We start from the raw sequence: 14,326 nt of genomic DNA on the forward strand, positions 1-14,326 counted from the left end.
CCAAATAATAATTTTTCATAAATAAATAACTTGCTGTACCTGACAGACTAGTTAGGGAAAACAAAGATTCACAGGCAAAGTAGAAACACAAGGATAACCCCAATCTAATGTAACAGTACTTCATTTGACATATTCTCATATAACTGGTTTGTCGCCAACAATTACCTGCTTCTATACATAAATCAACACAAATGGCATGAACATGTTTGGCATAAATCCATTTTAATAAAACAAATATATACACAAAGAAAACCAAATGGAATAAGTAGCCACTAGTCAAGTACAAAACCTGGCTGAATAAGTGGCATCTTAACTTTACAATCAGACATTCTAGCGAGAGGACCTCTTGTCAGTGAGACAGGGGAGTAGGACTTGGTATTTCCCCAAAAGGTGATTCATCCAACATTGGGATATCAGGCTCAGTCTGTAAGGTGAATGAAAGCATAGTTAGTAAATAAAATAAAAAATGTTGCCCTTTTCATACACATTAACATGCCTTGGAAATATAAATGCAGGCAGCTCTGCAGAGATTTGCACTATGTCTATGATTCCTAATGTGGATCTTCGCACACAGTGAATCCCACTTTATCAGTTGAGTACTCAGAAAATACTATTAAAAAGGTATGCTTATAATGCTCATATTATTTACAATAAAAATCTCTTAATACCTATATTCCTCCCATACCTGTGGGTCTTTATCCTTCTCCTGCTTTGGAATGCGATGTCTCCTCTTCTTTGGTCCGGCTCCATGGTGTGCTGCACCAGAAGAACCAGACGCACCATTAATCCGGTCCCCCTCCTGTCCAGTTGCTGATTCTAGAGGGACGGTGGACTCATCCTGAGACAGAAAAACACAATATCTTTCACACAGAATAACCATCATTTTAATAATAGAAATGTAGGAAGAAAAGTGGTTTGTAGGGTTTCCGGGATGAATTTCTTTGCGGCATTGAAATTTTCAAAGATAGCCATCAAAAAATACATCAGTTATTTGTCTGATTTTTATATTTGGAACCTACAAGCATCTATATCTCTAAAGTAGATATAATATACCTGAGAACCATGTCATTTAGGGGTTAGGCATCTTGCTCTAGGATGCCTGTACAGGTACAATGCGGACATTGAGCATCGAACCCAGTACCAGGGAGTCGAACGCCCTCGCTGCCACGCTGTGCCCCATACGTGTCTCACCTCTAGATGTATAGTCAAGTAAGAATTCCTGTAATCATCCCCATGAGAATCAAGAGTTTTCATCAGGAACCTAATGGGTGAAGAGTTATTACATTAGGAGAGGAAAGGAAATATTTTCATAATATGTTACATAGTACAATCATAAAAAAATATGAAGATAAATACCGTCTTTCTTTCCTCATGCGCCGTAATAATCTCTGTACTTGTTGTAGGCGACCAAGAATCTTCTGATTTACCTGACCATGGAAGATAACAGGAAGATTCCAAATTAGGATTGAATTCATGTTACATTTACACACATTACATTAATCTAGTAAATATATAAAATGAGTCTTGCATGGCATACATGCTAAGCACTTTTCAAACCTGTTCAATATCTTTGCACCTCTTATTCAAAGCCAAATATTTCCGTTTATCAAGGGCTCTCTTTTCTTCATCTTCATGCACTCCATCCAACACCTCACTGTCTCCTGGGCCCAGTTCCACCTGCTAAAATAATACAAGTGGGGAGTTATTAGGATATTTCCTTTCGGCGTTTTATTTATGTACCAAAATGAATGGGGTAGTAGAGCACATTGTGTGTACGCCAAACCCAACAACATCTTCTGAGAAACCATTGTTGTATAGGTTTACACTACCAAACCGTGCATTGCGATTCTGCATCAACGGATAATGGTTACAATAGCGTTTTTGTAGGGCCTGGTACTACAGGAAATACACTAGTAATTGCATAGGTACAGGACTAATGATGTAGGGTAGACCCTGGAGGAGATAGGACTGTGTTATACCTCTCCTGGGCCTAACTCGACACCAGCAGGTTCCAGCTCTGCTTCCAGGATGTGCCCTCCGAACAGAGGCGGCAGCGCCAAACCGGAGAAATCCTCCATCATCTATTAAGGAAGACGAAAAGCAGGTACATTAAATATCAATAAACAGTAACACTGAATCTGAAACTGGACAGACTCCATGACCTAGACAAGCTCGGTGTCATCAGTTATACTACTAGCAAACAGCTAGCCGTGAATCGAAAACGCAACATACATTTTGTTCAGCCGATTAAATCCCGTGATGATGTGTTCATAGCATCTATATATTTTACTATTTATAACACTAGATAACGTCAACATTGCAATAAACCCAAATCATAAAACCAACTAAAACATCCGTTCGCGCCGTGATCTTTTGCAAGTCTTGTTGAGCCGACTTCCGGTGTAGTGTAAACAAGCCGAACCAGCTCACGGCGTGCACATTTATAAACCAGCATGGATTAAACTAGTCTGTGTTTTTGGTGTCTGTTTATTTATTTATTTTTTACAATTAGATACCAAAAGTTATAATATCACATACATATTCCTTGATTTTTACTTCACACATATTTACTTTGTAACTATGTATAATTGGAATAAAGCTTCCCATTTTAAGAAAATTCGTATTGGAAGCCCACATGTTAAGAGCTTAATCACCAAATAAATATTGAAACAAATACAATTCATATTATATTTTATTCTGCGTCGCATCAAATATACGTGAAGGGGTATAGCATACATCCCCCACAAGCCCTTGCGTGTCTGGAGAACTACATACAACATGGCGGGTTAGTGTACATTTCGATATCTTATGAAGAACAAGTAGGGGTATATAGACGTATTTCAATGCCATATAAAAGGTCGTTGTGTTTACCTTTCAGCAATACAAGGACACACAATTTGGTATTGGTTTAAGGCAAACCAGTCGACTCCTCATGAAACAAAATAGTGACCTTGGACGCCGGGCGGACGGTGAAAGCCTCCCGTCTCTGCAGCTATCCTAAAGTGATCTTTCAATGGTTTGTTTTCTTTCAGCGATTGGAGCTTTCCTGAAGAATGCGTGGAATAAGGAACCAGTTATTGTGGTTTCCTGTGGACTTGGGATTTTAGGTTAGTAACCATGGTATCATGATCCCCTGTGTTAGGGTTGCATTGATATATATATTTTGATGTATTTAACCTCATGGTGGTCCACAGGGGTTATATTACCATTTGTGAGTCCCCTGACCAAATATTCAGCGATGATGAACCAGGCTGTGCCATTCAACTACCCAGGTAAACACAGGCCTACGTTGTATGGTGGTGGTTTTGGTTTCTGATGTCCCTGATCAAAAAACTTAATCTGTGCAACCAAGCGAGATTTTTGATTGCTTGATATTATATACAATACACATTAGTGTTTGTGTTGTTTCATTCGATACTACTACAATAAGCAGTTCAGCTGTGCCATATTCACGATAAATAATCCCTTTCTTCAATCTAGTTCCTGTTCGAGATGACGGAAATATGCCTGACGTCCCCGCACATCCATCTGACAAAGAAGGACCCAACTTGGAATGGCTTAAAAAGCTATAACTACATAGTTGCATGGCAAAAACTGTACATTATTTCTGGTCCATGTAGCTACTTTATTGGCGAAACCTCACAATAAATATGATCCTATACATTTTGTTTCTGTGCTTACTTGTGTATTTTGTATTTGACACATTCATTCCATTATGACTGAGATGGTTTTATTATTATGATATATTGGAAATTGCGGAAACAAATTATGATTTATTGATTCAACACAAAAAGGTACAACTTCCACAGGATACTTTTTTTTTAGTTTTTTTATTCCATTTTTCAATATTTGAATTGTGTAACATATTCAACGTAAAGAAGGTTTCCACTGTAAAGGGTGAACAAAGTCATGTTTGTTTTCTACTTTGTGCGGATAAACCCTAGTGCAGGCCTGCAGGGCTCTGAAATGACAGCCTTTGGAGGAAAAGATCAAGAAACATGGTCATCCAAGTTCTTAAAGTTGTTGTTGTGCACTGGGTAGGTAACTGAACAATTATGACATTGACTGGCTACTCCATTGTAATTTAATATCATTATTTTCGAAATCAAGAAATCATCTTACTTTGAGCAATATATTCACCCATTAGTAGGCCGATGTACCAAAGCTCCACATATATTAACTTGGTAGAATGCCTCTGTTAGTGGCTAAGCTACAAACACAAAACAGGAATTATGTTAGCAAGCCACTGAACGAGCTTAGTTGGATAAATGGAATTGGCTTAGCGCTCATAAACAAACCAAATTGACCGAAAATGAAAATAATTAGAAATTTGTATTAAGGATGTTTATGGAAGCTTATTAAGTCTGTGAAATATGTTTGTGGGAAGGAATACATTCTTATATACTTGACAATGATATTTAGCATGGAAAAATAGACTTTGCTAGTCCAGCATCTCTGAAATGTATGAGGAGACAAATGGTCTTGTTATTAAATGCCGATCTGTTGATCCTCCTTAAAATCCTTGTTTAGATTTCCAGGTCATGCAATGCCATCTATGATTTTAAAATACCTGTATGTCCCAGTATGCGAGCTACTGCAATTTACAATTAATATCTCACATACCGTAGGTTCAATAGGGAACATGAAAAAATACATTTGAGGAATTTAAAGAACATGAAGTACAAAACTGGTCAGTTGGTGGTGGTAGAATGCATTGCCGTAGCCTTCATTTAATTTCAAACGTCTAATATATAAAAAACCTCAGCGATTTCTAAACAGGCAAACAGGAATACAATTTTTCTTTACCAATAAATCAACATTTGACTTGACCCAAAGGTGGTGATTGAAAAATCATTCCTTTAGCAGCATTAAGGAAAAATTCTAACCAGGCACAATTATATATTTTGAAATTCTTGTTTGATATATATGTAAGCCATGGTGATCGGTGTTAAAAAAATGCGACAGCATTCATTATATACACACAATATACATTAATCAAAAGGAACATAAACCATCCGAATTTACAAATCTGATAAAATCCATGTGAGCACAATCATACTAAAATATATCCATTGTAACCCCTAACCCTTGCACTGACGCTGATCCACTTTCCATATACTTCCTACATCAACTTTCAAAGTTACATTTCGATATGAAAACAATCCTTTTCATAATTCTTGGCTTTGGCTTTTCTCTAAAATGTTCTGACAGGTAAACATTAAGCTGTCCATCTAGATGTTTTGTAGATTTTCATTTGGACATAAGATGAATCAAGAACAAACAAGACCCAATTACTTAAGTGTTGGAAATTCTGCCACATATGACCTAACCTCTTCCTTAAACCTTCACCTCCGTAGCCCATTCTTAAGAAACTATCCAACAACAATCACTCTTTGTACTCTTTACAGTTCAGGTGAAAACCATTTACAGTTCACTCAAACCAACTAAACCTCTAAATCCATTTCCCTAACCTTCACAAAATCTTGAATTCCATCAGTTTGCTTATTGAAATATTATATAAAGACTTTTACTTTGACAAATACAACTAGTACAACTAGTGTGACAGAACAAAGCAGATATGCTGAGGTCTCATTATCAATGCAATACACTTCACGGAATTAGTTTCAATTAAGGCCTATTTTATATGATGGCATGTTTAAAAGGCACAACATAAACATAATGCACAGTGTTAACTATAAATTGTGAATGCAAATGAGAATGTTTACTTTCAAGCAAAAAGGATAGATTGCATCTTTAAGATGGGATGGATTGCATATTCGTAGATTGATCCATAAAGAAAATGGCAGCTACTTGGAAAGTACAAATAAAATAAATGAGGAACCTGTCCTTTCTGTGATATTTCATTGTCAAGGAGAAAATATAGATTTTGCTGTTAGGAGCCTGTCCCCTAATCATTTGACTCTTCATTTTTTTAATTAACAGACTAAGTAAAACTCAGAAAAAGTTGTATTGAACAGTTGTCCAACTGCCTTTTTACTTCGGGTATACGCAACCATTTTTCCAGACACCTATGTTCACCATAGTGAATAAAAGTTTTTTGATCTTAGGTTCTACAACTTTGTCATATTGGGTCAATATAATACATTTATTATATTTACTGTAACCATGGTTACGGAATCAGATTATAATCAGATTAGCGATCAGAATATATACCGTTTCTTCATTTATTTTCTGATATTAGTCTTGTTTTAAGCATTTTAATTTGAAGCATTTTTCTTGCCTTTATCCAGGCATATCATGTATAGACGTATCATACATCCGTCTTATTTAATCTAAATGTAGAATCTAAAAGTAGTATAATTTTAAATAATCACAAACACTTTACTTCAAAATGGCTTGACAGAAGACCTGTTCCATTAGAACTCTGTATGTTTGTACCATCTCTTTCATAAACTGCCGTGTCCCACATATCACTCAATGATGGGAGCCGAGCGGTCATTGGTGACCGTCCTCCTGAGTTTGACGTGAGCAAACGGATTTGTCCTGAAAAAGAAAGTCAAAATGAAAATGAAATGGAAAGTTCTAAACACATAAACAACATGTACACATATTCAAAGGGATGGATCATCTCTAATTCATCTCTATCACACCTTGCAATTGACACACTAATCCTACAGATATAATGGCATTGTTATTATTTCCTGATCAGTGGAGAAGCGTTCAGCACGGCACTCTTTTCAGGGGTTATAAAGCATGTATCTACCTGGTTGGGGAGGGTGGAGGAGAGGCCAAATCTGAAGAGAGCTATGATCACAGAGAGATAGGAAGGTGAGAATCAGAGAGCATTGATTTGGCGTTAGGCAGGCAAGGACGAGGCTGTTCTACGGCGTTGTTACCTCCTGCCTCAGCGTGGACTGAGAGGGCTGGGGGGCGGGCCCTATCCACTCCCCCATCCCCTGGGTGGCGCCACCGGCCCTCAGGCTGACCTTGTGGCTGTCGGCCATGCTGTACGGGCGTGGGCGGAAGGTGCTAACCCTTTGTGGAGGAAGGGAGCGTTCTTCTTCTGACTCGGGGGTCAGGGCAGGCAGGCCCGCCGACACCAGCTTGTCGAGTTGGCCATCGCTGCCACTGCTGGCCTTAGAGAGCAAGAGGGAGCTGTAGGGGGGGAGAATACGGGATATCATTAGCCAGGGGGAAGCCTTTTAGAGTGTCTCCTGAAGGGCGGACAGTGTGTTCCCTGTGGACTAACCTGCTGTGGTTATCCATGTTGTTGGCATGGGGCTGGGTGTAGGAGTATGGAAACCAGCCTTTTCTGTGAGGGAGATCATTTGGAGATGTGAGATGTCTTTTATCGTCCTGTTCATAACGAAGGCCGGGCATACAATTTGAACAATGTTTTACCGTCCAGTCCTTTCGTTCTGGCCGTAATGCCAGCCATCCCTCGGCTCAGATATGAGCAGGGTAATGTTATCGTTGGGCAGGAAGTGAAGCAAGCAGGCCCCGCCCGCCGCACCGCCCTCAGATCCTGCGGGCGTGTGTGCAAACATGGCTTCCACACGCATTGGTTCAGAAAGCATTCTGGGCAAACTGGTGCCTGCATAGCAGCGAGGGGAAGGAGATCAGGTCATTCTGTTACAGAATCTACATTTAACCTAAAATGACGGCGGACGAATTGCATTCAGGGCACACCGTGAACATTAGGCATGTTAATGCCAGGCTCTCCCACTGGAGCTAGTCAGAACCAGGGTTTATACAACTGCTTTAATCACCCCAAGTGATCAAATCTTACCTTGAAAGCCACCCAGTCTAATCTCACTGACAGGTCTCCTAGGCAACGGCAGGGTGGATGTTGCATACATCTCAGCGGCCTTCATCAGCAGGGGGTTCAGCGGGGGACCCTGGCCTCCTCCGGACCCCGCCTGTTGGTGCATCAGATGGATGGGGGTCATGGCCCGGGAGAGGGGCGCGCTGTGGGGCAGTGGGGGGCTGTGGGGGGCGCTGTGGGCGATGGGTAGGGTCATGGCCTGCATGGCGTTCAGGGCGGAGGGGGCCTGGCTGAGGGACAGCACCGTGGAGGGGATGAGGCACGGGGACAGGTTGGAGGTGCCGGTGGCCAGGAGCAGAGGGCTCTGCTGGGAGGAGCTGCCTGTGGCGCTGGTGCGCGTGCAGGGGCCCTGGCCGCTGCTGCTGTCGGGGCGCGGGCCGGGCTGCAAGCCCAGTGGCGTGCTGGCGTGCTGGGGGGACGCTCCGAGGGATTCACCACCGGAGGCCCCGTCGCAGGCGGCCGGGGGGCGGGGCAGTGGAGGGGAGCCCTGAGGTTGAGGGCTGTCACTCTGGGAGGAGGGGGGGGGGAGGCCCCGCTGCTGCTGCTGCTGCTGCTGCTGCTGAGATCGATTGGTGTCTCCATTTGACAGAGGCGGGACTTCCTGAACAGACAGCCTCTGATAGGCCGTTAGGAAGAATGGAGATACATTAACAATGATTCAATGTGAAAGGGTCTATGGTTGTGTATAAATAACAGGGAGTGCAAAGCATCTCTTGGATATTAAAAACCAAAGCACGGTGAAACACTGCTCTGTCACCTGGTCGGGCTGGGAGGAGCCTAGCTTGGTGTGCCGCAGGGTGTCCGCTATCCCTGCCGCCCCGGAGGTCTGTGGAGCGGTATGGCGCAGGAGGTTCAGGGCCCGTTCTGGAAGCTTGGTAGGCTGGGAACAGGACTGTTGCCAAGACGACAACTTCTGGGACAGAAGTTCCCTGACCTGGGAGAATAAGGAGTACACCATGTTGGTAACTCAAGCAATAGCACATTGTGTGAAGAACATTGAGTCCAACAATGGTTATGCTTATGGCGTCACCTTGCAGTGGTAGTTGATGAGCAGTTTGGTGACAGAACTCTGTCGGTCCACCAGGAAGCAGTATCTCCTTCTCTCCTCAGTGAGCGCAGACCTGTAACCCACGGCAACCAGAGTGTCCAGCTCCAACTGGCGACGGCTCATCAGCTCCACAAACTGCGAGAGAAACAGTTTGGATCAAGGTTTCATTTTGGATGTTTCAATACAAAAATCAGAAACTATAAGGACAACTATAACAAAAACAAACTTCACTGAACAAAGAGTGACCTTTAAGCGCAGGCTGAGGGAAAGGGACAAGCTCAACGATTACACATTGAGGAAACTGTGACCAACTTCCTGCCTGTAAGTGATCGGAATCATGAAATATTTGACCTCAAGCGTTTGACCTTTCCTCTGAAATAACCAGGCTGTTCTACACTGCCGCCACTTCCAAATGAGAAATAATACGGCTGTACCTCTTAAACAAGCCACATTTCTTCCAACTAACTAAACTCAGTGGCCATTTTAACAAAATCCACTGAGACGGATTGTCCTTTAATCTCATTCAGAGCGCCAATAACAAACACAGTGATCAAGGCGTTTACGTCACCTCTTTTAATGCTGATTAGGTGTGTGTGTTAGATAATTTTTGTGCACACAATAGGCCACTTTGTTTTCACTGCATAATCTCCACAGCTGTAGGAGTTAGGCCATGTGCATGCATGCTATACAATGCCAAAAAATACAACAATACATTGACCCCTTTGGGTTTCCTTCTTACCTGCATCTCTCTGTCTCCGTATTTGTTGGGGTGACGCGTGGCCTGGCTCTTCCTGCGTAGCTTCTTCAGCTGGGACTGGCATCGCTCAATAGACTCGGTCTTAGACCTGCGTTCACTCTGGTACTTCTTCAATGTCGCCTGAGAGAGAATGAAAGAAGAAGGAAAGAAGCCCAGCAAGCCACGCAAGGTTGTGTTCATGAAGAGGGTTCTTGTTTAAACGACTTAACATCAGCAAAGGACTACACAGGCCCGACACTAAACTCACCTGGACTCAGCAAGTGCTCAGATGTTTGAGTCATGTAATGTAAGCTAGCACACTCACTGTAAGGTATTTGATGTCCAACTCCAACTTCTGCTCCAACTGGGCGAGCAGCTCAGAATGAAAAAGCTTTAACTGTGGAGAAATCAGATGAATATAGTAAATGATATAATACAACATATTAACATGTCCATGTCTACACTTGCAATGCTCTCTGATTCTCACCTTCCTATCTCTCTGTGACACAAAAAAAAAATGGATTCAAACCAAACGACTGCAGCAGTACACACACTTACCACATCTTCCAGTTGGACCTGAATCTGTCGATGGACCTCAGCCATCTGAAACAGTGTGTCACCTGGAATGAATGTCATCAATTAGACTACATTAAAAGAAAGGCTTTAATTGAGTAGACTGTTGCCGACTACAGTAACAAACACTAAAGTCAACAAAAGTACAGACCAACCGTTCAGTTGAGTAAAGTAGGGTACGATTTCAGCCCTACATAAAGAACATAAAAAGCCTAATACAGGAAACAAACTAAGCCTGGTATTGTTGTGCTATGACACAACATTTACACAGTATAGTAACATGTGATACAGATATAAGCCATAGGTCTAAAAAACTAGAAAATACCAGTGATTATTGTTAACTCTTTATGAGTTCACATCCATATTTCACTGTCCAATATCCCAACTGTTTGCACTGATTGCATTTGTCCCTCCTCCCCCCTGCTGTGAGTTGTAAGTCAATTTCCACATCCGTTCCTCCATCTATTCCTCCCCCTTCCCCCATACAGCACAGTAGTCTGTGGTGTCTGGCATCTCTCCCTCCCTGCCTGCCTGCCTCCCTCCCTCCCTCTCTCTCTCTCTCTCTCTCTCTCTCTCTCTCTCTCTCTCTCTCTCTCTCTCTCTCTCTCTCTCGGGCCACCCCCGCTGTTTTCAGCATTACAATGAGATCATGTGGTGTTGTTAATCTCCCAACAATGAATCTACTCTCTCCCTCTACTTCAGTTCTCTTTCCCTTTCTACATCTCACTCTCTCCCTCGCTCTCTTTATCGCGCTCTGCATGTCCCCCCTGTCTTCTTACTATCTATGCCTTTATCTATCCATCTCTAATGCGTATCGTTTCCTTTCCATTTGCCCACATAGCTCTGCTCCTCCGGCCTGTTCCGCCGCTCACCCAGTTCTTTAGACCCCTGGCTGTCGCTAGCCAGCTCTCCGAGCTTCACGAGGGCATCAAAGTAGCCCTTGGCAGCCACTGTCACTCCTGAAGAAAATAGCACATTTTTGCTGAATGAAATGTCATTTCATACCAGAAACATGTGTACCACCGGGGACTTTGAACACAGGTTAAACCCTTTAGACCAGGGTAAGGTCACATGAAAATGCCCTGTTGTCGGGGCTTGAAACTTTGTACATTTGTTGGTATTTCGTGTTATTAAAGAGCAGACTATGTATTTTCTGTAGTTGTGTAAGACATTAGACTGTTGTTTTGTTTTCTTCAAATTATTTTGTTTAATTTGTGACCTGTTAGACACACACAAGCAGAGCAACTCTTTTTTAATAATCTTTTACTTCATAATGCCATGGCATCAGATCTTAACCAAATGGGTTCCCGTTACCGACACCCTCTTTACTGCATGTGGCTGTGAACTGAGTGGAGGTTCGCTTTATTGCAGATCCACCATTTCACAGCCAGTGCGGGTCTTTCCCAGGTTTTGGCCGGGGTGTGAAAGGGGTTACAGAGGGTATGACAATGGTCCTCTGTAGGCTCTAATGAGAGGCTGGAACAGCACTTCTAATGAAGCTTCTCTGGCTAAAGTGGGACAAACAGCCCCGTCTTCACTGTATACCAGGCACATCTGAGCTAACTAGAAACGACATGTAGTATAATATCATTGGTTAATATTTACAAAGGTTTAGGCCATTTTTCTAAGCAAAGTTTGGTTCTTTTTCAGGAACAATGTGTCACTCACCCATCAAGGCTTTTTCGTAGTGTTTCCCCATCGTTACAAAGTTCTTCAAACTGGGATTGAACTGGTCCAGGATGCCCTGCAAGCGCATCACTTTGTTTTAGAGGCAGGCACTTTGAAAACCATTCAGCAGAAATAGAATATGCGGCAACACAAATATGGGCCCGATGACAACAGAGTTGGTCATGGTGCACTATACAGGCCGAAACATCTTACCTTATAGACGTTCTCTGTCATCTTGTTGACCTCTTCGGTGCGAGACATGGTTGCTCTGTTGCTCTTTGTTTTAATTTATATGTATACGTTGTTGTTGTTGTTGTTGTGTTCCTCCCTGGTTCCAAACTCAAACAACAGCAACCCACTAAAAGGTGAACATGAATTTTTTTTTGCATTAGTGCATGAATTAGCCCCAAAAGCACAACAACCTCAAAAGTGTCAGTCTTATAGAAGCTCCCCGACATTTAAAGAGGAGACGGGCATGTAAAGGCATTCATTGGTAGGCTCCTCATGTAGGCAGCATTACTGCGGAGGTCCCCATTGATCCATGCACATAGAGATGTCCCTTTCTCAGGGCTCACAACACTAACTATAAAGGAAGGCCCAATCTGTAGGGAACACTATTAAGCTGCTATTATGCTTGAACACTGCATTCCAGGTCTAACAAGAAACATGATTATTAATTGCCTATACAATAATTAAATTAAACGTTATTCAAATATGCATGTAAAGATTTGATATTTAAAACAAACGAATCATACAACAATGAATAATAGCCTATACCAATTCTTTATTTTCTTTCAGTCAGTTGTTTTCTTTTCTAGCTCCTGTTTTCCATGGATCACTTTAGTGTCCCTGTTGCCAATTCCAGTATCTCTTCCCAGCATTGAGGGAACCCAAATATTTCTCCTAGACTCATGTGGCCGTGCAGCCCCACATTCTGAGATAAGAACAATACGGTGTCCCATGTCTCCAGACACACAATAAACGGGACACCACGATTCCTTGATTCCCTGGCAAAGAGGAGGATGAAGGAAAGCGCTCCAGGGTCGAAGGGACTCCAGCATGGCTGCAGTGACAAATGGCTCATCCTACTACGGCTTCCCCTTTTGTTATTACAGCCAGATTACGTGAAACACTTAGAGCCATATCAAGTAATGACGACTGGCTCAAGGAAACATTTCCGCCTAGCACCAGGAGCACCTTCTCACAATATTAGCTTTCCCATGACAGGCTGCTGATGAATTTGATGTTAAGCAGGTTTCGATGGATTAATGTGCCAACCATTCTCTCCATGTCATACAATAGGTTTACATCGAAGTAACATGTGGTTCCCAGCTATGCACATCTGAAGAATCACATATGATCCATGCCAAAGCTGCATGCTTGCATAATGCATTATTGCTTTTGAAGAGTTACGCCAAATATTAATTATTTAGAGTCATCCCTTTAACTCATTCAACAATCGTGACTAATGCATGAAAACATAGGGCCTATCATGTGCTATAGTACCCCACCATTAATGAATTTACTGCAGTCGAGATAATAAATTATTCAACAGTTGATTGGCAAATTCAACCGCATCCCGCAATTTATAGATGCAATGCGTTACACCGTAGGCCATGGACGTTCCATGGACCCACAACATTGTTTCAACACATTTAGCTGTGCACCAAAAGTCCCCTACCATCTGGCCATACCGCCTCTTTAGGCTACCTGTTGAGTTCAAAAGAGTTCAAACTATTTCCACTCAACCAAAATGGGGGCAACATAGGATACAATCTTTGAAAATGGTAAAAAAAAAAAGAAGAACATACCTTTTCAGATGTCATTGTTGGAAACAAAGTTGCTGTGCGACTGTTAAACGGAACGCAGAGCAGCTCCCCCCTCCTTTCTTTCTGTTACTTTCGCCCTTCGTTAGTGGGGGGTTGTTTCATCCACCAGTGCACTAAATCTCAGAGCCCTCCACCCCTTTGCCTGCCCTCATTCTCCCTCTCTTTACACTCTCGCTGCCTCTCCTTTAGTCCCAGGAATCGGGGTCAGTTATGTGGTGCCGTTCAGTACCTCTTCTCATTATTGAGCCGATTATCAACATGCCTTCACGCTCGCACCCCGGCCAGAGAATCAGCAACAAGCCCTAGAAATGCACCCGCAACTTTACTGCCGTTACAACCCTCAGCCATCCCATTCTCCCAACCACTCCTGCCCTGACAATGTGCTCTCTATTTAGCTCGTTCCCTCGCTATCCCCCTCACTCCCTCACTCACTCAATCTCTCGGGCAGAATAACAATGAGCTAACGGGACCCTGTCTGAATAGTGGCAGGGAGAGAAATGACCTGGGACATGTTCGGGGACCGAGGGACATCAAGAGGCGCCGTGCAGCCTTATCACCGCTCTGCCCTACACTGGGACAGCGCTCCACCAAACGGACACTTTGAAGCATTCATAAAGTAGTAGATAGTAATTTCCTAATTTATAAAGCGTTGTTTCTGCATCATTAGTAGGCTATCTATAATCAGT

At 42.6% G+C, this 14,326-nt stretch overlaps 3 protein-coding genes across 4 annotated transcripts; 1 reads left to right on the top strand and 2 right to left on the bottom strand.

Moving 5' to 3' along the window:
- Positions 1-251: 251 nt before the first annotated feature.
- tfpt (TCF3 (E2A) fusion partner) lies at positions 252-2,402 on the bottom strand. The gene is made up of 7 exons (XM_056602361.1): positions 2,233-2,402; positions 1,980-2,081; positions 1,558-1,680; positions 1,357-1,427; positions 1,192-1,261; positions 686-838; positions 252-424 (listed from the first exon to the last, which is right to left on the bottom strand). Exons 2-7 carry the CDS (start codon positions 2,079-2,081, stop codon positions 350-352), a joined length of 594 nt encoding a protein of 197 aa, XP_056458336.1. The 5' UTR covers positions 2,233-2,402; the 3' UTR covers positions 252-349.
- Positions 2,403-2,718: 316 nt separating this feature from the next.
- Positions 2,719-3,683, top strand: ndufa3 (NADH:ubiquinone oxidoreductase subunit A3). Its single transcript, XM_056602368.1, has 4 exons — positions 2,719-2,785; positions 3,033-3,107; positions 3,195-3,272; positions 3,481-3,683. The coding sequence occupies exons 1-4, from the start codon at positions 2,779-2,781 to the stop codon at positions 3,570-3,572; spliced, it is 252 nt and encodes an 83-aa protein (XP_056458343.1). The 5' UTR covers positions 2,719-2,778; the 3' UTR covers positions 3,573-3,683.
- On the bottom strand, positions 3,424-14,116 carry zgc:158689 (uncharacterized protein LOC791177 homolog). 2 transcript variants are annotated; one of them, XM_056602325.1, is made up of 15 exons: positions 13,623-14,116; positions 12,025-12,169; positions 11,812-11,887; positions 11,016-11,102; positions 10,129-10,190; positions 9,896-9,967; positions 9,574-9,711; positions 8,817-8,969; positions 8,544-8,720; positions 7,751-8,402; positions 7,363-7,555; positions 7,211-7,273; positions 6,858-7,116; positions 6,725-6,765; positions 3,424-6,504 (listed from the first exon to the last, which is right to left on the bottom strand). In XM_056602325.1, exons 2-15 carry the CDS (start codon positions 12,070-12,072, stop codon positions 6,432-6,434), a joined length of 2,094 nt encoding a protein of 697 aa, XP_056458300.1. In that variant the 5' UTR covers positions 12,073-12,169; positions 13,623-14,116; the 3' UTR covers positions 3,424-6,431. The 2 variants fall into 2 exon arrangements, with proteins under 2 accessions (XP_056458300.1, XP_056458301.1); XM_056602326.1 differs by lacking the exon at positions 6,725-6,765.
- Positions 14,117-14,326: the final 210 nt, after the last annotated feature.

The sequence above is a fragment of the Gadus chalcogrammus genome, chromosome 11 (genome assembly GCF_026213295.1).
Source record: "Gadus chalcogrammus isolate NIFS_2021 chromosome 11, NIFS_Gcha_1.0, whole genome shotgun sequence".
Taxonomy (NCBI): Eukaryota; Metazoa; Chordata; class Actinopteri; order Gadiformes; family Gadidae; genus Gadus; species Gadus chalcogrammus.

Bases quoted from the DNA above. Each gene is read 5' to 3' on its own strand.
- zgc:158689 (XM_056602325.1), bottom strand. From the start codon at position 12,072: ATGTCTCGCACCGAAGAGGTCAACAAGATGACAGAGAACGTCTATAAG. The intron at 11,888-12,024 runs GTAAGATGTTTC...ATGCGCTTGCAG, and splicing joins TGACAGAGAACGTCTATAAG to GGCATCCTGGACCAGTTCAA. The intron at 9,968-10,128 runs GTAAGTGTGTGT...ATTTCTCCACAG, and splicing joins AGGTCCAACTGGAAGATGTG to TTAAAGCTTTTTCATTCTGA.
- tfpt (XM_056602361.1), bottom strand. From the start codon at position 2,081: ATGATGGAGGATTTCTCCGGTTTGGCGCTGCCGCCTCTGTTCGGAGGG. The intron at 1,428-1,557 runs GTTTGAAAAGTG...TTCCATGGTCAG, and splicing joins GGTGCAAAGATATTGAACAG to GTAAATCAGAAGATTCTTGG. The intron at 839-1,191 runs GTGAGACACGTA...TTTCTGTCTCAG, and splicing joins ACTTGACTATACATCTAGAG to GATGAGTCCACCGTCCCTCT.
- ndufa3 (XM_056602368.1), top strand. The intron at 3,108-3,194 runs GTTAGTAACCAT...GGTGGTCCACAG, and splicing joins CTGTGGACTTGGGATTTTAG to GGGTTATATTACCATTTGTG. The intron at 3,273-3,480 runs GTAAACACAGGC...TCTTCAATCTAG, and splicing joins TGTGCCATTCAACTACCCAG to TTCCTGTTCGAGATGACGGA.